Below are 24,409 nucleotides of genomic sequence, written 5' to 3'. Positions count from 1 at the left end.
CCCAAGTGCAGGACCTGGCACTTGGCCTTGTTGAATCTCATACAGTTGGCCTCGGCCCATCGATCCAGCCTGTCCAGGTCCCTCTGCAGAGCCTTCCTACCCTCGAGCAGATCAACACTCCTGCCCAACTTGGTGTCGTCTGCAAACTTACTGAGGGTGCACTTGATCCCCTCATCCAGATCATTGATAAAGGTATGGAACAAGACCGGCCCCAGCAGGTCCCTTCCCCCTTCAGAAGGAAGGAAGTCTTAGGAAGCTTTTCCGGGCAGGGAAAAAAAAAGTTTGGGGTTGTGGGTTTTTTCTGTCCATTGATGCTTTCTCTACATTTTTTGCAACCTGTGCAGCTAAGTCATTAACTACTCAACAGTCAACCAGCAAGAAGACAACAACCAGCCTATGGGGTCCTTCAGGAAGGTTATTGCTTATTAGCAGTTCTGCTCCTTCCTCCTGGGTCAAATCCATAGACACGGAGAAGTATGATCCATTTGCAAAGTGTGTTTATGTGTAGTACACCAGAGGAGGACTAGGCCAACGGCTGGGAGTACCATTACCAATGTATGAATTGGAGCTGAATACCCCATGTTGTGTATGCTTAAAATGTTCTAGAAATGTGAACTGAAATTCTGTTTCTTTTCTTTCTTTTTTTTTTTAAATTCCATTGGAATTGTGCTCCTGCTTTTGTCTTGGGAGTTGTACCTGCTACAATTTGTTTAGGGTAAAGGGCTGAGAAATGTGTGTGTGTGTGTGTGTTTGTTTTTAACAAACATGCAGCAAATTACATGAATTTGTTGAAACCTTGATCTATGTGTACATTTCATAGCTGCCCGTTATTGTTTTAGGGATCGTATGTAGCTTGTCCTCAAAAGCACTCTGTAGTTTTTCCCTAAATAGCTAATTAGGCAAAGTTATGTCAGAAGCACAAGACCTTATATAAACACTTGTAATGCCTTAAAGAATTAAAAAAAGGACAAAAGTCAGGAGCAGTTTCCCTTAAACATTCATAATGAGAGAACAATTCCAGCTAACATAATGAAATAAGAAAAATACAAGGCTTTCTCAGCCTGGGATTCAATCTAGGCCTATGGTGTCAGTAGAAATCCTGTAGGTTGGGTCTTATAGCCCTTCTTTCTTCTGTCCCCTGAGCAGCAAATGCAATCCCTCTCTCTAAGGTCCTGTATTTGAAGGAGGGGATGGGGGGGAGCAGAGTTGAGATTAAGTCTTTTTGGTATAGTAATAACCCTGCTCCTTTCCTATATTTGCCTTGAATCTTCCTGAATGTCCTCAGAAAATGTTGATATACTATTTCTCAGAATATTGAGTTGTCCTTTTTTTTTTTTTTTTACATTAATGAGGGTTTTCTGGATGCTGAAGTCTCCTATTTCTGCTGAGCTTTTGAATAGGTTCATCAGTGTTTTGAGAAGTCTGAGATGGTCTGATTATGGTGATTTGACTCAGGTTCCACAGTAAAATCTCCAGGGGTAGCACAGGGAACAGGGAGTTTTAACAGTATTCAGATAAAGTCAACACATCGCTCATCAGTATATTTATAGAAGATGGACAAAGAACTGTATGTAACATATTGCCTTACCTGAGCAATAGACCTAAAATCATTGGCTGTCTCTCAGAGCAGTCTATTGTATTTCCTGTCAGCTTGTGAATGTCTTGGATGACCTCAATGACTAAAAATCAAAGGTAGTCCACTCAAATATCATTCAGTCATTGTATTGCATTGATTTCTTCTTTCCCCCTCAGATAAGCAAGAATAGGAAGGGAACATTTCTCAGCAGTTGTAGTTACTGGCAGAGTAGTGTTACAATGTGCTAAAAATCTCTAATAGTGAGTCCTTGGAGCCGGAGTATCAATAATGTGACTATCTGTGGCCTCTTTTGTTCCTAGTGCTCCCACCATTGCTGGTACTCACTCCCACTCACTGAAGCAAATCCTGGCCTTTTCTAAATCTGCATTGTTTGGCTGCGAGAAAATCAAATGGCAATTTTGATGGTTTTATTCTCTGAAGTGCAGTGTTCCAATGAACCTGCAGTTGCCATGAATGAAGGAATTGACACCTGCCTTAACTCCATTTCAAAGTTTCCAGCTTCTATATGGGAATTTTTTTTTTTTTTTTTTTTTTTTAATTTTTTCTTCTTTCTTCCTGATAGTTCCTAGTAGACAAAACATAGCTATTCAATTGTTGTTTAACCCAGCTCAAGGCAACACTAGGTAACAGAATAAGACAAGTCTCCTTCTTTCCTGTTTGTGTTCCAACTTGTGATGGAACTGCTTGCTGAATACTGCATAAAATCTTCTACCACACAACCAAGCCTTCTATCACTGCCTGTTTCTGCAGTGATTCAAATGTTCTACACGTTACGTATTGTCTTTATTGATGTCTTAAAGACAATGGTTTGTTGGTTTGTTTGTTTGTTTCAAATTAAAGCTTATTATCTGAGGATATGGCTCATTTCCCATATCCCTGAACTGCCAGTGCACTTTTGTTGAATGTCTTCTAATTTTCAGAAGTGGGCTGTATTTACTCTTGAGGAGAGTTTCCTAAGCCACTTGCATTGGAAACCACCACCCACATTTGTGGAAGGCAGAATGCAGATGGTAGGAAGGATGCAGTCTTGATGTTGCAGTCTATAGCAGGAGAGGCTGTGGAGTCTCCATCCTTGGAGATATTCAGAAACAGACTCGATGTGGTCCTGGGCACCTAGCTCTAGGTGACCCTGCTTGAATAGCGGGGTTGGACCAGATGACCTCCAGAGGTCCCTTCCAACCTCAACCATTCTGTGAGGCTATGAAAGCATTATTTATTCAGGTATGTTGAGTAAGCGAGGTTGAAGATCCTCTAGAAAAACAGGGAAGGATGCACCAAAGATTGGAAGATTCCTTCCCCCCACTCCATGTTTCCCAAGGGAGAGTGGCTTATATCATACAAATGGAATAATGTAGTGACATCTATACTGTATGTTTCTGAACCTTGGTTCATTTGAAATCTGCTTGGTATTCATCAGCTCACATTGTTTAAAAGTATTGGATTTTTTATGACTTGTTAACACTGCTGAATGCTTTCAGAATAGTATCTGGATTATACTAGATATTTTAAAAGATTTTTTTTTCCTGTTGCCATTTTTTATTTAAAATGTTTGGTGGTATTTGGGGGGGTGGGTAGGAAAATAAGTGTAGTTTACTAAGGGATGGCAACATAATGCTGCCTCTTTTGTGGAAAATAGAAGGGAATTTAATTTGAGTAGTAGGTTGCAAACATGAAATACTCCATTAAGTATCTAGGAAAGTTGTCTTGTAACCACTTGCCATTAATGATAGCATTTTTGTTCTGTTGAATCCTGATTGCATGTTCCTAAGCATTCTTCAGTGTACCACTTGTCTCTATTAGCCTTGCCACCTGATTAAATCTTAGAACTGTCCTTCGTCAGATGATTAGCTCCATTAATACTGCACTTTCTTTCCTGGTCATAATTTCCTATGAGCTCTAGCCAGGAATAATACTTTTAAAGTCAAATGTGCAGTTAGCTGATTCAAGAGGTTTGCCTTCACAGTTGCAAAGCTGGATGCTCATCCTACCAGAAATATATCAGAACTGTAAGATCCATTTGTGAATGTGTTCTAGTTAAAACAAGGTCTGTTCAGTGGTACTAGAGGCGCTAGTGCATGAAAATCAGATAAATCTCACAGGTCAGTATCTTTTTTTTCTGGAAGGCTTTCTATAGACCTCGGTGTGTTCATTTTCTGAGTCGAGAACCTACAGAAAGGAGGTTAAGCCTGTTCCACTCAATGTCCAGCACTTTGAGAAAAGCATATTTTTGCTGTGGGAAGTGAGCACATTATTATTGTGATCAAAGAATTCAGGATGCATGCAGTGTTTCATGTTTAGATTTAACCTGAAGAGAGACAGTATGCTACCCTGCAATTCTTCCAGCTTGAAAGAAAAGAAGTACACATACTATATTATTCTTGAACAGCCGAAGGAATTACCTGCCTGGCCATTTGATTGTTCTTATTGACTCACAGTCAAAACACCTGCAAGGGCATTCATTGGCTCGCTGCTAGAAGGGTCTATTATAAACACAGTGTTATGAAAGTGGCAGCTGAGTGTTCTTGGCACGTTTCTACAGCACCCAGATAAATGTCATTCAGCTTCCACATCTAGCATTCAGTCGTAAATCTGGGTTAGGAGAACATCTTCTTTGAAAAGATCATGCTTAGTGTGGGGAAATCATGCCCTGAATTACCAAAAGATTGGTTCTTTTTTAGGTTAGGAGGCTGCCACTAACAAATTGCTGTGGTATAAACTTGGCAGAGCGAACATCTAGAGAGAAAAGTGCTTGAAATGATCTCTGTGTGAAGATAACAGCAGCGGAATAGATTCGTGTTTGCAAAGGTTGCAGAGCATTGCCTGAACTTCGAATAAGTTTCAAATGTTCAAATTGTGGGTTTAACTCTCATTTCCCTCAGAAGACCCTGGTTTTTATTAGCTCGACAGACGTGAATTAATGAATGACTAGCATTCAAACCATACACTGTTACTGAATGTTCTATTAAAGTAGCCTGGGGTGGAAAAGAGAAAGTTTGAACAGTTTGAAAGAGGCATTTTTGCCTCTTTCCTTTTCCCTGCTAAATCCCACATACTCTTCTTCTACCCCATTTTAAGGGGTGGTGTATGTGGTGTTTTTATCAGAGATGATTAAACAGAAATAGCTATCTATATGTAATATTTTATATGAAGTTTCTGAAGAAGTTTGTAATACAACATCAGATTGAATATATATCTTCTACCAACAAAATGCGTCTTCCTTCTCTCATCTTCTGTGTATTGCGCATGACTGGAATAAGTCAAAACTATATAATAAACAGCTTACTAACAGCCAACAAAGAGGGATGTTTGTGGGGAAAAATAAAATTTTTAACAGTGTTAGTATAATTTATTACCAAAAGCATGCATCTCTTCCACATGCTGTTGCTTTTTGATGAATCTCTAACTATTCAAATATCACTTTCAGCCAAGTGATGAAGCAAGCAGCGTTATTTGGGATAGATGGCAGTAGAAATCTAGAAACTTTATTGTAGCAAATACTCATATATTAGTGGCAGAATGTATATAATGCCTGACTTCTGTGGTGTGTTTCCAGTAGTATTATTGCATTGTAAATCTTTTCACTCATGATCATCTGAAAGCAATTAGAATATGCTCCTTCCTGTATGCAGAACGTTTTTATAATGAAATAGTAGCTTTACAAACTATTATTTTTTCATGAGTATATTGTATTGTTGAGAATGGAAAACATTCTTGTGAAAGGCACTTTTAAAGTGCTATTGAGATGAGGTTTTAAGAACAAAAGATATATTTGTATCAAAAAGATTTGCCTTGTCTTGTCTCCTTGGAGGGGTGGAGGGAGAGAAAGCAAAGTACATTATTAATGCTGTGCATTTCTCATGTAGCTTATCCATACCTGCCTTTCAAATTCTGCTGACTCCATTAACGTTATAAATTGCTGAACATTTCAGATGTGAATTTAATATCCCTTTTTATTTAAGAAGTGTAGAGAATTTTACTGCAAACCAAAAGACAGCATTGAGTGAGCTTTATTTTAGTATAAGCATTCTGCAGCCTTTTCCACATATGCCCTTTAATTCTAGTTTGGTTTGACTTTGTCATAGAGAGGTCTGCCCTTCTGTATTATTTCAGGAATGATGCCTAATAGATCTTTTTGAGCAAATGCTTATTAGGTTCTAATTCGAAGGCATCTCTCTCTTCCCACCTACATAAATACATCAGAATTGTACCTTTGTGTGTCCAGTTCCATTCTGCATCACGACTGTACTTATAACTTAGATACAGAAATCAAGGCCTAATATAATAACCTCTCTCTACAATTTTTTTCACATTAAAGAATTGAGAAGGAATTTCATGTATGGCTGAACAAATGTGTGGGTTTTTTTTCTTTTCCCCCTGGAGGAAAAATATATAAGAAATTGTGACAGGTAAATAGCTGCAAGGCAGAAAAGGCATAAGGTATGGCAGGGGCTTCCAATGAAGAACTATCATTGTGGTCCGGAAGGCTTCATTTCCTCAAGGAACTTGAGGACGTGCGTATAAACTTGTTATTTCAAGTACTTTTCTAAAAGCACTGTAGAAGACTTTCCTGCTGCCAAAACCATTGGGTAACATTGGGTTTTTATACTTATATGAAATTAAAAGTTTTAATGGGATATTTCAGATCCTACTGCAACATGTTCCCTTCCAGAAGAAAAGATACCACAGAATGGGTGAGATGAGCTAGGGATATAGACCATGACTATGAGGGAACCTGTAGGCTTTCCAAAATGTATTGATGTAATTGTCAAGGAATACATCCAAATATTGTGCCCTGAATGTGTTTGAATTATTAGTAGTAGCTATACAACAAACCGGGACTGAAGCTTTAATCAATAATACTGTACTATTTTGTTGAATAATTCTAATGGACTGCTTTACTCTTGCAGATGAACGGGAAGATGTTCAAAAGAAAACATTCACAAAATGGATAAATGCACAGTTTGCTAAGGTAATTAAATATTTTGTTTATTTATAAACCAAAATATGTTTTGTATATTTTTTCAAAAAAACTGATATTCTTCTGCTGAGGCTTATTTTTCAATATAACAGTTATGAGTTTCAGGTATTGCTGAATGCAGTTGCCTGATTTATTAGAAAAAATGTCCAAGTTTTATTCCCTTGATTTCAGTAGGGATTGAAATGTAAGAAGGCATCCTCTTCTCAAAATGTTGTCTGCCTCGATTTACTTTTTCCTTTTCTCAAACTAGTGATGCAGATGTATTACTGTTCGTTGGATTCCTTTGTTATGTTTCTAATATACAGAGGAATTTCTTCTGTTGGGCTTGTCTTTTCTTGTTTCTAACTGCAATCACAAATTTAACAAAACCAAATGAATTGGAGAGGAGCAAAGTCAAAGATAAGAGGTGTGATCCAGTCAGCAAATTATGAAAGTCAATTATATAAGCTTTGAAATAGTTATCTTTGTGAACTCTTGTAGAATGGTAAGATCTCAAATGTACTGGAAAGAAGAGCAAATAACTAACTTATTTAAAAGAGCCCCCCTGGCAGTATATACTAATTTTGTCTTTAATACGCAGGAAAAATGGAGCTCAAACTATTAATTTGATTAAACATTTCTGAAACTCCTGGAGGATAATTACTGAACTGTATTTGCCAGTAATAAACTAAATCAATCCCATAATCTGTCATTGTATTTGCTAGGGAATAATTGTCAAGAGACAATAATGAAATAGTAGCTGTGATATATCCTCTGTTTAGTTTGGTTTTTGATTGTGTCCCATCTGATTCTCCTCATTAAAAAAGAGGAGTAAGATAATCTGTGTATGACCACCATAATGTTGAAAAACATGCTCAGCAGTGGTTCAGTCAAATAGGGAGTCCCACAGGACTTTTCCATGGTCTGGAGCATTTTCTAGTAGTGACTCAAGTGATTTAGACAGCACATGTTTGTGCTCAGCATCTTTACAGCAGAGATGTCCAACAGCTTGGAGGACCGGATCAGGATGAAATACAGTCTTGAACAAATGGTGTCAAACTGATCGATGAATTACAAGACAAGTGTGAAGTACTACATTTAGGACAGAAGTAAAATGTACGCGTACAGAAGGGAGGATAACTGGGCTGGCAATAATAAAGCAAAGAAAAGCTCTGGGAAGTGCGGTGAATCACAAACAAAATGAGTCACCAACATGGTACTATGGTAAAAAAAAAAAAGGCAGATTTATTATGGCTGTGATAATGGAAGTGCTTGACAGAAGGTGAAAGATGTAATTATTTTATTTTACTTGGCCATAGTGAGATTCTAGCTTGAGTAATTTACTGTCTTGGTGTTCCATGTATGAAGAAGTAGTCCCAGCAGCAGTCATCTAACACAAGCTAATTTGAAATGTATTGCCAGTTAGGCCTTGTTGTGGTCACAGAAATAGCTATGGAAAACTTAAGAGTAACTGTTGCTTCTATATCTAAAGAAAATGTCATGTTCCTAGAGTGTTGCTTTCTCAGAAATGGTTGTTTTATAGAAATTTGGAGGAAGTCTGAAGAAACACAACAAGAATTATGAAACGTTTTGAAAATATGACCTACCAGCAGATGCTTTTAATCGTAGGTTTGACTCAGTCATCTGAATGATCTAGATGTCTTTCCTCCAATTCTAGTTGTGGAATGTACTTTAATGGTATTTTAGCTACCTTTTACTTCAGTTCTATAAATAGTATTTTTAGTTGTATGTGAACATGCATTCATAAACAAACTGGAGAAGTACTAATCTTCTTCTACTTCACTTGGACTTTGAGGAAAACCTCCTAAACCCTATGGTTCAAGTTTTTCTTTGCTTCATGTGTCACCTGTGTTTTGGACAGGGTCTTTTTATTTCAACAATCAATCTACCAAAAAACCCTTGATCTTTAAATCTTGGACAAATTACTCTTGCCCTACAAAATTGTTACGCAGAACACCAGAATAGTTGGTCTGAAACTGGAAATCACATACGTCTGGTAAGCTTAGTAATACCTGCTGGCTGCCTGTGTGGTACACATGCAGAAAGCATGGTTTGCTCTTCAGTGCAGTCACGTACCATGCAAGCTTTATTTCTGTCTAGGGTTTTCAGGACAGAAATACAGGAGGCCCTGCTTGTATTCGCTGTAACATGAAGGGTCATAGTTAATAGCTGTGTGCTGTCCTGGGACTGTGTTCCTCCCTCTTATAAACACCAAGACGTTTTGGGAGAGGTGGTCTTCAAAACATGAAAGTGGATCTCCATGTGAAATCTACAGCTTATCCCCCTTCTTGTCCTGACTTGTTTTCAGTGGTTCAAATCCATCTCTGTTTCTAGCTGTGGAACTGATTTCAGTTAACGGGCTACACCTGGTTAGCGATTTCTCATCATTATTAGCTTTGTAAAACTGTTAAATAAGTGCCTTTCATTGTAGAACTGGTTTGTATTCACTCCTATGTGGCTCTAGAGGTGCTGTCTTGAGCAGATTAGCCTACGGGGTTGGAATTAAGATAGAGGAATATATTACGTTACTCATTTCTCTTATCTGTGTATAGTGGAATCCAGGTCATTAATTAACTGTAAAATATTCAGGGTTGAATGAAACTGTTTTATGCAATTCCCACCCATCCACCACCCTCCATAACTTAAAAAAAAACCCTACTTACGCAGTCAAAGTAAAAGCTTAATTCTAAATGTTCTAAATCTTCATTTGTATTGGGTCTATAGTGCCTTGCTACCCAAAGAGCTGTATTCCCTTCCTGAACATTCAGTGTCTAGAGTACCTGTGTCTCAGTACACTTATTCTCAGACTAAGCTTTCAAAACACTCACATTTGCAAGTTGCTTTCACCTGACTAGTGATGTAAATACAAATAATGCTTTTAATGTCAGAAGTTGTAAGTTGTTGAAAAATAATTTTCTAATTTATGTGTCATCAGCATAACTTAAGAACCCACGTATAATTTTTATTTGGGGGGGGACGGGACGGAATCTATTCTTTGAATCGCAGGCCTGGAAGGAAGTAGTAGTCCTTCTTCTGGCCATGCATGCAGTGGCATTTTGGTTGGATGACGTGTAGATACTTTGGACTCGGATGCCTTGAGTTCAGCAATGAACTCTGCTACCTCTTAGCTAAGGAGTCAAGTCCCTAACATGAAATCCATAACAAACTCTCACCTACACCATCTTGGCAGTTTTCTGTGATGTGCAGACCCTGGAAGTCTCTGGAGTACTGCCAAGAAGTCAGTGAAAGGGTATCTAGGGAAAGCTAGCAGAACTGCCAGCAAGATTACAATTGCTATGGGTGAGGCCATGTCCCTCTTCAAATTTTTTTTGGCAGGTTGAGTGGGGTGCTCTAAATGGAAAAACTGGGGAAAATGCATTTGCAGGTGTCTCTTACAGCTTCTCAGAAGAGCAGGTTTCTCTGTAATTCCTACTCCTTTTACTAGCCCAAAAGTGGATTATGCAGAAAATGTGTGCTTTAAAGATTACAGTATGTGACTCATCTATAAACAATTCATCATTGTTTCAGTAAGATAGGCCAAAAGTTGGCTCTTAATGTTTCTGAGATAAAACACTTAGTAAATTAGAAGTACAGGAGAAATGGGAAAATGTAGTCCGAGAGACCTTTGTTTTCCCTCTTCTAATCATAGACATTGTGCATGACTTTCTTTAGTGATACCTTCTTGGTTTACCACCTAAATGGCATGCAATAAGTTGAAACTCAAAACAACTTTAAAAATGTGGAGCATATTACTTTAATATCATTTTATTCAGAAACAGCTTTTCTTTGACCTCAGAAGAAGTTTATTTATAAAATAATGAAGTTCTGCAGGGTGTATGTAATGATAGCAAAGGAACGTATTGTAACCTAGTTTTTAATAATAGAACTATAATTAGAGCTCTCACAAGAGATACATCTAGTCCTGGGTATGATAGCTTTTGCTCAGATCTCAACTTTTTAAATTTGAAATACCTGAAACCTTTGTTTATAAATGAAACACAGAATCTTAACTATGTGTTTTGGGACAATGCAAATACATCATGAGCTCTCAAGTGTAGCAGCTCTCGACTGGAACTTTGAAACAGCCAGGACAATGACATTAACAATGCCTATACCCCATTTTAAATGAGCTTATGTTGCCTCACTGGTTAAACATTTTTAGTTGTTCATTGCATAATAGGCTTCAAAATAGAAAGCATTACTGAAGATGGAAGTGTTCTTTACTTGCATGTAGGAAAGAGCTTGTAAAAGGCAATTAATTTTAAAATGAAAACCTGAAAATTCCAGCACCAAAAAAACCCACCCCATCCTAAAAAAGAAAGATCATACTCCTATGACTAAAGAAATATTGGCAATTAATTTTGTTCCCTCGTTATGGAGAGAGTGTCTCAAAGTAGTGACAATTTTAATCAGCAATAAAAGTACCTGTTGTGAGTACAAAGAAGTCAAACAACGAATCATTGTAAGTTTTGGCAACTTGAATTTTAGGTTATACCTTTATGGCTAACTTGAGGTCAACAGCTTAACCTGTAAATGGTTTTCATAAAAGAATGGTAACTTGTGAATGAGTTTTCAACATTTTAATCTGCAGTATCAAAAAACAGATGTTCATAAAATTGCTTGTAAATTTAGAGGTTTAAATTGGTTGTCTACGCTTCTGTTACAATACGGTAGGAAATTCCACTACATAGTCAAAGAAGACATTATATGACAGTACACTTTTTCATGTAAACACCAAAATTATTAATCTTCAACCAGGTAGGAGCAAGAGTCAGAAAATAGAGAATGGTAGATTTTTGGGGGAAAAAAGTGGGTAGTTTTTTATGGTTTCTTTACCTCATGCTTTGGTTTTCCTCCTGTTGTCGCTGAAGAAGGCAGAATATGAAAATAAATTTAAGGATACCCAATATTTCATTACTTAGTTTTATGGAAAATCAAGATCATTCAGTAAGTAATCCTTTCAATGGAAAATTTAAGTTACGAAAAATGGCAGCTTTTTATAGGCAGGTGGAAGTATTAGGAGGTAGTTGTTTGTGTGGTGACTGTGGAATTAGATTCCCGTTCTTGTAGTGACCGTGTTAAGAAACATAGTAAAGATGCAGCCTGTGCCAAAGGTAAGGCTGACAGCCTAATTTAAGATACAGGTGGCTAGTAGAATAACAGTCAGCAAAACTAAATACACTTGTTACTAATGAAGTTGCTTTGAATAGCAGCTAGATTATTCAGGCAACTGGTATATGCAGGGATAAAAGGAACGCGGAAGGGGGCATTGCTTACAACTTTAGTCGAAATATGTAGCAGTCAAAATAATTTCCTAATTACCCAGTGTTCGTATGTGGCTTATGTGATAGGAGGTGTGGTGACGGTCTCAGTTCTTTCCCTCTTCTTGAGTTCATGGACAGCCTGAAGTTCTTCAGGACTCCCATTCACTTTAGTTGTCTCTTGCAATTGTAGATTAAATGCCTTTTGCATATCAGATAAGAAAAACTACTGATACAAATGAAATGTTTACTGACCATTTGAGGAAGTATGTCAAATATTTGAGGTACAGAGAGACTGTACTGCCGTAAGTCTGGCATCTGATAGAGAAATTTGCAGTGCTGCTTTTGCTCACACACTTGCTCAGTTTTCTGTACTATGATTCACAATGACTTCAAATTAAAACAAATTTAAAATGCTGCTCACGACAGATTAATTTCTAAGTGTTGCAGACTCTGGGAGGGGAGTAGTCTGGTGCGATTTGTGGAGAAGACAATAATAGTTTCATTTGTCAAATTTCTTCAAGATTTAGCTTCTATGTGTTAACCTCTGTGACTAATCTATGTCAAACTCCATCAGAAGTACCATTTCTTTAGCCATATTTCTGGACTAAAATTAATAATCAAGAAAAGGAGCTGGAGGGAGCGATGTTGGCAACAAATCACAAAAACACAGCTTAAAATATTCAGTGTTAGCCCTGTCCAAACTGCTATCTTGACAACTAACCTATAGGTCAAATGAAGACAGCTGCTTAGATGGGTGAGTGACGAGTAGGAAAATTAGAATTAAATCCTATACTTTGAGATTCAGCTCGGTGTGCTCAAGCTTCACTGATGTCTGCTGGTGTGTTGTATTTTCTAAAAGCAGAACAGTAGTTGCATATGCATGTCTACGAGAAGACTAGAAAAGATCCCTAGCTGTTTCACATAATAAAAGTAATCAGTAGGGTGTGCTGATGTCGTAGGATTTCAGTTTTAGAATTGAGTTCTAGAGAGTACATCAACACTGGCTTTGCAGGACAAACTTTAATATCATTGTAGACAAGTTCAGAAAAGTTCGTTCAGATAGCTGTGGTGCTTTAGCCATTTACACAGAATTTAGTGCCTGTTGGAGGAACAGAGTAAATAAAAGTTTGCTGAGCTCCATGTTGCCACGGATTAGCCTGCAGCTGTTCCCAGTCAAAAGCATTTGCATCCAGCCCTGTATTTTTACAGTATGTTGAACCAGTCCCTGACACTGCAGTGCTGATGTATTCTCAAGCTGTGTAATTCATCTGCTCTTTATCACTGTTTTCAGCTAAAAACCAGAAATCAGACTGAGCTCTTCCTACATTATCTGATACCCAAACCGTTTTGTGTTAAGGTAGAATTAAAAGAGGCAGGAGGTATTTGAACTTTTTTTTTTTAAACAACCAAATACAAACTAGACTCACTTGCACTCATTCTCAATTACGGAAAAAAATGCTTATTCTTTTAAATTAAGAGGTAAAAAGAGTTACTGAGAAATTCTCCTAAAAACAGTAATTGTGGTCAAAGTAAATGAGGGTTGAATGCCGACCTTGCTCCAAGCCTTGAGGAAAAGTACAACTGAACGACCAACACTCATTAATAGCCAGTGTTGCATTAACAGGTCATGAAGTAGCATGTATTGTAATTTTACTGCTGACACTGCATATTCACACTATTGGCTTGCTTCAAAAGCTTCTGGTTTTGTGCCCATATCTGTTTCCTTATTTGGGTCAGTAGAGTTATGCTGAATTTCACCAAAACCAAAGTTGTGCTCTGTTCATCTAAGGAGCACTAATTTGGAGACAAATGTCAAGGAGGGTCAGGTATCACGTGTAAGAACATTGATTACAGGACAAGCAAAAGACGGATTGTTAGTACAATTTGGAAATTGTGTCCATGATAAAACCCTGGTCAAATCTTTAATGGCTGCATACTAAAAGTGAATATGGTAGATGTCAGCTCAATCCATTAACTAAACATTGATAATACCTTTGGAGCAGCCACAGAATTTCTTCTTTTTTTTTTTTTTTTCTGAAAGAAAACTTTCAGAAAACCACACATTTAAAATTGTATCATTTGTGATAAATCTGAAAAACACATAGTTGGTATTATTTGATGTTGGTAAGACAGCACAATTGATATTCATCCACCCTAAATACCTAATTAATCTGTTCTGTGTCTCTGTTGCCGGCCTTTTTAAGTGCTATGGTGAAAGTGATGAGAAAGAGCAGTTTACTAATGTGGGAGCCAAATGACTTTTCTCTGCTACATTGTGGCAAATAACCAGAACTCTCAGTGAAGATTTATAGTGCATAACTTCGCTTTCCAGCTCTGTGTGATCAACACCACTCTTGGGATACATACTGTTTTAACATACCAGGCTTTCTTACGCCAATAACCTTTTTATAATACCTCTTGTAAGAGCACACCAAAGGGCCATCATGTCTATTCTGTATTATTAAAACAAAGGCTTTTCATCTTTTTTTTTGAAGCCAAATGATGTTTAAACCTGGTATAGAAAACATATTTGGATTGTTAAGTGTTAAGTGGTTTTCCTTTTTTTGGATACCTCCAGAATATATAAGCAAGTGTCAGGCAAAACACATGCTCAAAATTATTTGCATTGATATATAGTAAATTATGTATTAGGTCTCCATATTCTGCACCTTTTTTTTTATGATGCAGTAAAATGGGATACACGCTGTGTGAATATTTATGGTGTTTCAAATAAATTTCCTTTGGAATGAAAAATAACTTAAAAATTATTTTTACTGTACTTTTTAAGGTAATACCAATGGCAATATTGCCATTTATTTTACTCGGAATTTAATTCTAGAACTTCTACTATCTATTAATATATTTTTACAGATTTCTTTGCATGACCAAGAAAGTTACCATGAACAGAAAGTTACTATGAGCAGAAACAGGCACAGCTTAAAGGCACAAATATCCTCATGCTTTAAATTTTGCACATAACATCAACTCTGTGTGCAAGCTTTCAAATGTATAAACTTGATGACTTTTTATATTTTGCTTCCAAAGCAATTTTTCAGCTTTCTGTTGGCAAAATACTCAGGGCATGTCTTCCTATTCAATTTAATATTTATCAATATTTAACTCTGCCCAATGTAGAAGCCTGGATGCTGGCAGGGATTAAAATAGAGGATTAATCCCTTTGCACTTACTGTAAAAGCAAGGAACACAAGAAGCTGAGTAGTGTCTCAATGCAGCACGACAAAAACAAAGTACTGTTTAAGAGGGCGGTCTTCTCTATTTTCTCTGTTCTTGCTAACATCAGAAGCACAAGCCACATGACCCACTGTGACAGTCACACAGCTGGAGATGCCTTGAAAACTGTCAGTGCAGAAAAGAACCCTTTCACTGAAAACCTAGAAAGGACAAAAATGTATTTGGTTATGCTTCAAAGACACAAAGATAGACGTTTGAGGTTAACAAAAAGCTAATGAGACTATATATTGTTCTTGGTCGCATTTATTTTTTTTAAAGTTGATGTTCAAATAGTGAAGGTTTTATTACGTGTGTGTGAGGGGACGGGATTCTCTGATGTTTTTCCGCCATAACATTCTCCCATTGCCAGGAGACTTTACAACTTTGCCTGTTGTTTTTGTTTTGTTTTGTTTTGTTTTGTTCAAAATGTCTAAATGACTGCAATGAAACGAGACAGCTCTTGGAGAGCAGATTCATTTTCACTTTGATGAAAAATGAAACTTCTCCTTCCCCTTAATTATCTGCACATCTTTTGGTAGAGCTGTAGTTACTGGCCAGGTCTCTTTGAAGACCTTTTGCTTGCAAGTGAGGTTCGCTTCTGTCTGCTCCCTTGGCTGCACAAGCAGTAACATGTTTTCTCTGCTTTGCCTTAGTGGGCATAAATTCAAAACTGGCTACGGTTCAGGAGCAGATTTTCCTTGGGGGCACAGTGGGGTCTGCCTCCATCAGAACTTTACGCCCATCTCTGAGCCTGATCCCCTTCCCAGATGGAGGTGCCTGTGGGAGCTCCAGGCCTGGTGCCACAGCCACTCTGCCCATGTGCACAGCAGCCCTTGGGGGGGGGAAATCCCCACCGGTCAGAAAGCATCAGAGCTGTCACTGCTGCAGTCTAGTTACTGAAGATTATGTCATATTCTCAGTATCTGTTGTTTGCACATGCAAAGGTTATGTTCCTTTTCCAAATCAAATTGTAAGGCTTAAAATGTTTTCCATTAAAAGTGACTTCCCTTCCAAAAACCGTACAAGCATATTATCTTAAACAATGAGCATCTGCATGACAAAACACTTTCACCATAAGAAACGTCTGAGTGAACACAGACTACATTTTAAACACTTCTAAGATAATGTACTATCCCCAACCTTTAATTTGAAACTTCAGAGTGGATTAGTAAAATTGGGAAGCTAGACTAAAATAAATGCATTTTTATTATGTTAAAATCATTTGTCTTTGCATTCTTGCTTTTATAGCCTCTTCTTGCAGGATAACGAGGTCTTCCCTCAGATGCATTAGACATGTCAAGCAAGCAAAGCAATCATTACTGTTGGCAACAGAGGGCACTGGACTTTCATTTCTAATATGTTTTACTGAGGAAAAAAATAATCAAGTGATGTCCATTGAGCTCTTTCACCTTTTCATTCTCACACTTGAACTTGCACCTCCTAGACTTTTATTCGAAATATCATACTTTATTGTTGCACTTATTTAAGTAAAAAAGATTAATCTAAAGAAAATTGAATACATGCTGTTCTCTTGAAGTTATTATTGTGTATGTATCTTGAGGGGGGAATAGGAACAAGCTAAATATAGCACTACAATATTGGTCTCAGTGGTGCATATGTCTAGCTTGCAAATTTGTAAACATTTACAAATTTGCATGATTGTTGCTGGCAGTAGACATCATCATTTCCGTGCTCAGAATTCATTACCATTACATCTAATCACCTTCAGAATCTCCAAAGCAAAACTCTTCATACAAGCAAATAAGGCTTTAATGGATTTATGTTATACTTAGACTGAAAGTTAAAAAATAAAAACAGAAAAAAAAAACCATTTTCGAGCTACTGTCCCCACTTATCTAAATGCCCTCTTATGTAGACATACTGAAGCTCAAGCAAATCATACTGACTGTTCTCCCTATCTGCAGAAGAGGTATCACATGTCTAAGGTTCGATGGAGGAGGAAAAGAGAAGGTGCAAGCACGTACACTTAGGAGCGGTACACCTATCATTCTTGAGCTTTCGACATCTCTTAAACAGATCCAGCATATCTCCTTGTGCTGGTGTCACGTCACGTTAGTCAGTGAGGCTGAAAGTCAGGGAGTAACTTGTCTGTCACCAGCCCAGCTGCACGCCTGCACCCTTCGGGTAGGACCTCCAGTGAGCTTCTGCCCTCACCTGCTGCTGTGTACCATTCTTAAACCTCTCTCGGCCTGAGGTAGTGGGTACATCTTCTGCCTCTCAGACAGACATACTTCTTTCTGTAGGCTGCCTTTGACATCATGAAGTTCGGCCATTCCTCCTATGTGTTTAAATGCATAAAATATTTTTTAAAAAGCATGTTTCAGAGGAAAGCAAAACCAAACCAAACCAAACCCTCCAAACCCCGAAGTATTCAGTTTTGGGCGGACTGCATCCATGTTACAGACTGCATTGTTGGATTTTGACGTTTCAGTGTTGGTGATGATGAGATAGCTCTACCCCAGTTCTCTAAGCACTTACATTTTTGCATATCACTTTCTTTATTATGCTTTGAGATATCTGTATCGTGTACAAAGACTTTCTGTTCCTTCAAAGGGTGTGCTGATGGACATGATTTTACACCTGGATCAAACACAACTTTTATTGAGGTTGATTTCTTTTAACCATATGCCTGTATTTTAGGTCCTACCTTGCCATGAATACAGAAAAAATAACATTATGAAAGATGTTCCTATGGTAGAAGGGCATTATTAGAAATAATAACCTTATTTGTACAAGGTTGCAAATAACCATATTTGCACAAGACCTTGCATATCTTTACACATGAAGGGGCTCAGTCGGATCTTGGGGGTATTTCTGGACCAACACTTCAAGAATACGTACGATTTTTACGGCTGCTTACCTCTGTTCTTTCTCTGATCATGTTTGGGCTGTTTTGAAGGGGAAAAACTGTCACCTTGCACATGATATCTACAGTTATTTCTCAACAGCAGGCGCAAAATTGACGTAGACACCCTATTAGGTTTTGCTTAGTTATTAAAAAAAAAAAAAAATCCTCTTTTTTCCTGCTCTGGAAAGGCTACCTAACTTGTAAATCTTTTTTCCTCTGTTTTAGTATTTCAGTCTGATTAAATATTGATATGCATGTCACTAACTTTGCTAATACTTTCACTTTCTTCAAAGATCTACATGACAGGTGTTATTACACCGAATAGCCATTTCTCTTTTCTATCTGCTTTTCATAGTGTGTTTGATTGATGTGCCAGTTTAAACCCATCACATTTGCTTCCTGGTAATATTAGTGTGAGCGTACCTATTGCTGACTTAAAAATAGGATGCTTTTAGTGTGCTCAGGTGCTTAGTATTGGTTCTATTGAAATTAAGATTTCAGGGAAAAAGATAAAACAAGTAATTTCTTCTGTTCAGTCTGGTGCAGTTTTAAATATATATATACAGTTACTGAAAATCCTAAGCTATTGGTAGCAGTAAAATCCTTTCCATTAAAAAAACAACCAAACAAAACCCTCTGATGTTACTCCTTGAGAATAACAATAGCAAATACTAATTCCAGTTGGTTAACTTGAATCTGTTGAAAGTTACAAGAATTTAACTGACACAGGTAGGCACAGTTATCAAAAACATGTTAAACGAGACTGTTCTTCGTCTTTTCTATTTTTTTGCCTAGTCTTAGGCCTCAGAAGAAATCAATCTGTAAGACTTTGTCTGTGCACAAAACAGAGTACGTATGTTCTATATATTCTATAATGTTAGAACAGAGTTACTATGTACTGGATTGAAAAAAAAAAAGTATGACGGTAATTTACAAATGTGTTGATTTTTTTTCTTTTTTTTTTCTTTTCTCTGAAGTCCTCAATGGTATACAAATTTGTGTTTTAAGTTGAGGGCTAGTTTTCTTCATGAAAAATTCATATAAAAGGCACATCTGGCATTTGGTACAAGGAAGTCAGACATGAGACACATACCGCAATCAGGTATAAGCAACATAGGATATCACATTGGTAGAAACAGGGTTCTATTATAGGGTTGTATTCAACTAATGCATCAAACATTAAAAGTCCATGCTCAAAAAGAGGGATTATTATCTTGCCACCTTGATAGCAATGACTCTAGAATACTAAGAAAGCTCAGACAGATTGCAGTCTGAAAAATCTCAATCACTGTCTCACAGATTTTGTAAATGCCATGTATGCATAACTTATAAACCCTAATTTTTTGAGCATTGTAAAGGAGCCATTCTGAAAGCAACTAGTCAGAGCTCGCAGCAAGAGGAAAAGCAAGTCTTGATTCAGTCCTGGGCAATACACAAGACTGTTGCAGTCAGTAAGGTTTTCTATAACTCTGACAAATACGCATTCAAAAGTGGTGTCTTCATAGAAGAAAGCAAGACAAATCCACATGGTAACATTTAGCTTCAAAGCAGGAGCTATGCTGAAAAGAAGATGAAAAAGGAACTCAAAAGAAGAATCAAAGTGTTCTGTACCAACAGGCACCTTGGAAGCAACGTATTGGAGTCCTGAAGTGAATACACCTATCAAGGTGTATCACCTATCAAAATCAGAAACCTACCTCTGTTTAAGAAAAAAAGCAGATTAAAACAAATTTCCTTAACTCGGTTATGCAATGTAAGTTCAGAAGAAAACAATGTGAAGATATGTGGCAAATTTATGTGCATATATGAAATATATGGAAATGCTGATTATAGAGTTACAAAATGAAAAGAGAGATAGAAAGATACAACCACAAATTCAAGAATAAAGACTATCTCAAAGAAACATTAGCAGAGAAATGAACTGTGAAGGCAAAAACTTACCTAAGTTCATCAGTCAGGTTTCAAGGAAGAGGTTTCTGAACAGGACTTACTGAAGTACAGTGGTATACAGTCAGTGCTAGAAACCGCTTTTTTTTTAAACAATCTTAACAATATAAAATCTCTTTATATAGGGTTATCAGATATGATGTTTTACTGTCTCATCTCATATGCTTTTGAATACTGAGGCAGCATGCAAGCAGTTGCTTCTAATATTTTTGCCTATGGGAAAGAACCAGTACGCCTTTCTTCTGACATTTTGTGATCTTTTAACTTCCATTTAGATAGTGTAGAACTGAGTTGACCTGTGCTGTCTGTACTAATTATTCACACAGGCTAAACTAGTGTTCGTAATCTTACCTGACTCTGTCTTTAAGATATTTTATATATTATTTTTATATACTATATTAAGAGCAATAGTTACATCTATTAGAAGAGTTAGGATTAAGTGATGCATCTCCTGGAGGCAGTTAGAACTAAAAAGAAGATCTTCACAAAGTGGGAATTATATAAAAATAAGGAAAACAGAAAAAAACTGTCTCTGGAAAGTTGCAATTAAAACTATAATCAGAGAGTCCAAAATTTTTTTGGTTTTGGTGGGTTTTTTGGGGGTGGTGGGGGTGAAAGTTTCTATGCTAAGAGATTAAAAATTAATAAAGCAAGCATTTTCCAATGGCTCACAAGTAGGAAACATGCCAGGGAACACATAGCAAGCTGCTAGATGATCAGGTTGTAAACAGTATGTGTTGCAGGGCAACTAAAACACGTCACTTTAAACTGATTTGCAGAGAGACTGACGGTTGAATTGAATGGCAACTAACCCAAGCCATATGGAGTTAATGCTATCCTTTATCACATAACACAATATTCCAGTTATTGTTATATATCTTATTACTACTGTCTCAATCATACAAAGTCACCATCTTACCTCATATGATGACAGCCTTCATAGTCATGGAAACACCAGTCACACCAGCTCATTTGTGTACGGACGCATTACCACAGGACCCACCACCTTTTCAGCTGTCGGTGACAGCAGGCAGTCATGGTCTCCCATGCGGCCCAACAGATGATGGGGTGAGGGTGCCCACGCGGCTGGTGGTGGTGGTGCTGGATGAGCGTTGATGATCCCAAAGTACACTCTTACCAGCTGGACATGCAACTTCTCGCCTTGGTAGCTCGCTCCACCTGTGGTCACTTCTGGGCTCTCCAAATGTGATCTGCCACAGCTAGTCCTTATTTTGGTGATCTCTGGTCTAGGAATCCCATGGGTGTCTCAGTCAAATATTTCCTCATTCATCTTGCCATGATTTTATCAAGTTGTTATTGGTTTCCACCAGGCAGTGTGTTTTTGAGTTACACAAACCACCTTAAAGGCCAACAGCTGCTTTTTGTTGGTGGTTGTGTACCACTCACCATCAAGCTCTGGTTTGCATGATTGTCTGGGGCAAAGTTGAGGTGGCAAGGGAACGCCGTGCATGCTCTCCACAGGAGCGCTCGTGGAAATTTAGGTAACAGCTTAGTAGCTAAAGAAATGGTTTCTACTTTTGCTTACTGTGAGGGAGCCTAGGAAGCCTCCTGCATTAATACCTTTCTTTACACAGCATGATTCTGAGGATCTGTCTTAATTTCAGTGGCATTAGAAGTCACCCTTTCTAAAAGAAATAAAAATACAAAATTGCAGCAAGCGATGGATCCAAAGAAACTTAAATATAAAACTGTAAGCCATTAATTGGTTTGTAATCTGTGATTTATTTCAACCTTGTATCCAAAGGAGAGTGCTAATGATGCTAATATTTTTAAACTACTTTGTCTATTTCTCTATCTGGCAGAAATGGTGCAAAGTAGTAGACTTGGATAAATCTGATGTAACAGAGAAGAGTCAATATAGTTTTGCAAAGAAGCCATACCTCACAATTGCATTAATTCTTCAAAGGAGTCAGTACATACATATGAATACATACATATGACTGAAACAGAAAAAGTGGGTATCTGTAAATATTTTGTCATTTTTTTCTTTTGCAAAGATGAAATGAAAAAGACCTCATATTTCAGAAAGCTGCTATAAGACAGGAAACAAAGGATAGAAATGAAGTCAGTTTACACAACAGAGGGAGGTTAGCAGTGGAGTTCCATGCAAATTTCCTTTGAGATGATGATTATCTGGTAATGGGATGTGGCAAAACTACTGATGGTTTAGAATCATTCAGGTCAGATAAAAACAACCAAAGGCTTGCAGAGGGATTACATGATACTGAATGGCTAGGTGATTAAATGGGAGGTTATATTCAGTATTTGTTTACAAAAAGAAAAAAACACTGTAAGAGATAAAGCTTCTTACTCCTTCATTTTTGCATACTATATGTCCTAAATGAGATATTACCCCTCAGAGCTGTCTACAGTGAGTCACATATCTTTTTCTATGAAGTTCAAAAAAAAATGTTCACTTAGTTTTTGATTTCTTCATTGAAAAAGTTCAAACCATGCCAGCATGAAATGTAAGTCCATCTTGAATATTCTAAACATTATGGAACAGAACCTTGTCTTGGGAGATGCCTAACCATAATTTCACATAAATTGGGGCATTATTCTGAAGCACTATGTGATTTTACACTTGTCCTATCCTTATACTCTGTTCTTAAGGATTCTGTGCAGGCCACCATCAGAGTTGGGTAAACTTAGAAGAGCCCTTGGTTTGCCCAAAATAGCAATTCTTATTTTACTCTCTTATAATAATTTCATGCTAATTATGCATTAGAATATTCAAGATTTTTTTTTTCCAGGAAATGAGAATCACTTCCCACAGTGAGATATTAATGACACTATATTTAGCATAACATAAAAATGGCCCTCTTAGGCACAGAAATAGTAAATCCGAAAGCTGGAGGCTAGGTTGAGACTCCATCTGCAACAGAGTAATGAATGCACCCCAACTCACTTTTGGGCAGGTGAGGAAATTCAGTGTGTTGGGAGGCAGGAATGAATGCAGAGCCCAAAGGACAGATGCTTTTATCTCTGCATAATGTCCAGCTACAAAGTAGCTGGCCCAGGAACTGGTTTGCGGTGATTCATCCCCTTTAACTGGCCCAGCCCCAAAGCTGCTTGCATACCACCTCTTCGGCTCTGCAGTCTCCCTACTCTTTGCTATCCAAACCAAACATATATGAAACCCCTCATCTCCTTCGGCATAAATTTAAGGAGAGATTCTATAATGCGAGTCTCTGTTTTGATTCAGGCCCAAACTGAGAAGGGCTCTGCAGGCATTAGGACCCGGGATGGAGAGTTCGAGTTGACTGTGCCTGATGAAGCAGTCTCTCCAAATTAAGGTCCAAAGTGGAAAGCCTGGTGATATCTAGCAAAAACCTGAACGTATGGTAGCCCTGGGTAGGGTACATTGTTGTAAAGAAATGGTAGAAATGATACAGTACTAAAAAACTGTAAAATGGAACATAGAAATGGAAACAAACACGGCCGCTGTTATAATTCTGATCACGTAAGAATGATACACAAATCTCACCATGATGCAAATCTGAAAAGTGAGATTGCTGAGATTCAGAGTAGAGAAAACAAAAAATACAACTCCAATGTGTCCTTGAGCCTGCCTTAAGTAATCAATTCAAAATGAGTTTTCTCTTTTTGCTTCTGTAGAAATTAAGGGTAGAATCCAAAATGATCTCTCCTTGTATATCAGAGAGTACTGGAAATGCACTTAATATTCTCACTCAAAGGTCAGTACCAGAATGCTTATTAAATTGGTTTGGAGACCTATTGTGTAAACTTTGACTATATATCCCCAAATATTAAATGCTTGCTTAAACTCAGAAGAAAAAAAAAAAGGGGGGGAAGCTAAACCATCAAAGCAGAAAGTACTTTCCTCGTAAAAATGCACCAAACCATCTTTCCTGAGAATCTGGGATGGTGAGGTTGTCTTTTTGGAATTAATTTTCTCATTTGCACTTGTGGTGGGTTGACCCTGGCTGGATGCCAGGTGCCCACCAAAGCTGCTCTATCACTGCCCCTCCTCAACTGGACAAGGGAGAGAAAATATAATGAAAAGCTCGTGGGTCGAGATAAGGACAGAAAGAGATCATTCACCAATTATCGTTATGGGCAAAACAGTCTCGACTTGGGGAAAATTAATTTAATTTATTACCTATCAAATCAGAGTAGGATAATGAGAAATAAAACCAAATCTTAAAAACACCTTCCCCCCACCCCTCCCTTCTTCCCAGGCTTAACTTAACTCCCAATTTTCTCTACCTCCTCCCCCCAAGCGGTGCAGGGGGATGGGGAATGGGAGTTGCAGTCAGTTCATCACACGTTATTTCTGCCGCTCCTTCCTCCTCAGGGGGAGGACCCCTCACACTCTTGCCCCTGCTCCAGCGTGGGGTCCCTCCCATGGGAGACAGTTCTCCATGAACTTCTCCAACGCGAGTCCTTCCCACGGGCTGCAGTTTGTCACGAACTGCTCCAGCGTGGGTCCTTCCCACGGGGTGCAGTCCTTCAGGAACAGACTGCTCCAGCGTGGGTCC

The 24,409-nt window shown here is 37.9% G+C and overlaps 1 protein-coding gene across 1 annotated transcript in view; it reads left to right on the top strand.

Annotated features, from left to right (window-relative positions):
* The window catches only part of DMD (dystrophin), a 1,204,567-nt gene that overhangs the window by 117,186 nt on the left and 1,062,972 nt on the right, over positions 1-24,409 (top strand). Inside the window, 1 exon segment of the mRNA XM_009334780.1 lies at positions 6,505-6,566. Within this exon segment, the coding sequence (XP_009333055.1) occupies positions 6,505-6,566 (62 nt within the window).

This window comes from Pygoscelis adeliae, unplaced genomic scaffold (assembly GCF_000699105.1).
Source record: "Pygoscelis adeliae isolate BGI_AS28 unplaced genomic scaffold, ASM69910v1 Scaffold91, whole genome shotgun sequence".
NCBI lineage: Eukaryota > Metazoa > Chordata > Aves > Sphenisciformes > Spheniscidae > Pygoscelis > Pygoscelis adeliae.
This window is presented reverse-complemented; position numbering and strand designations above follow the sequence as displayed.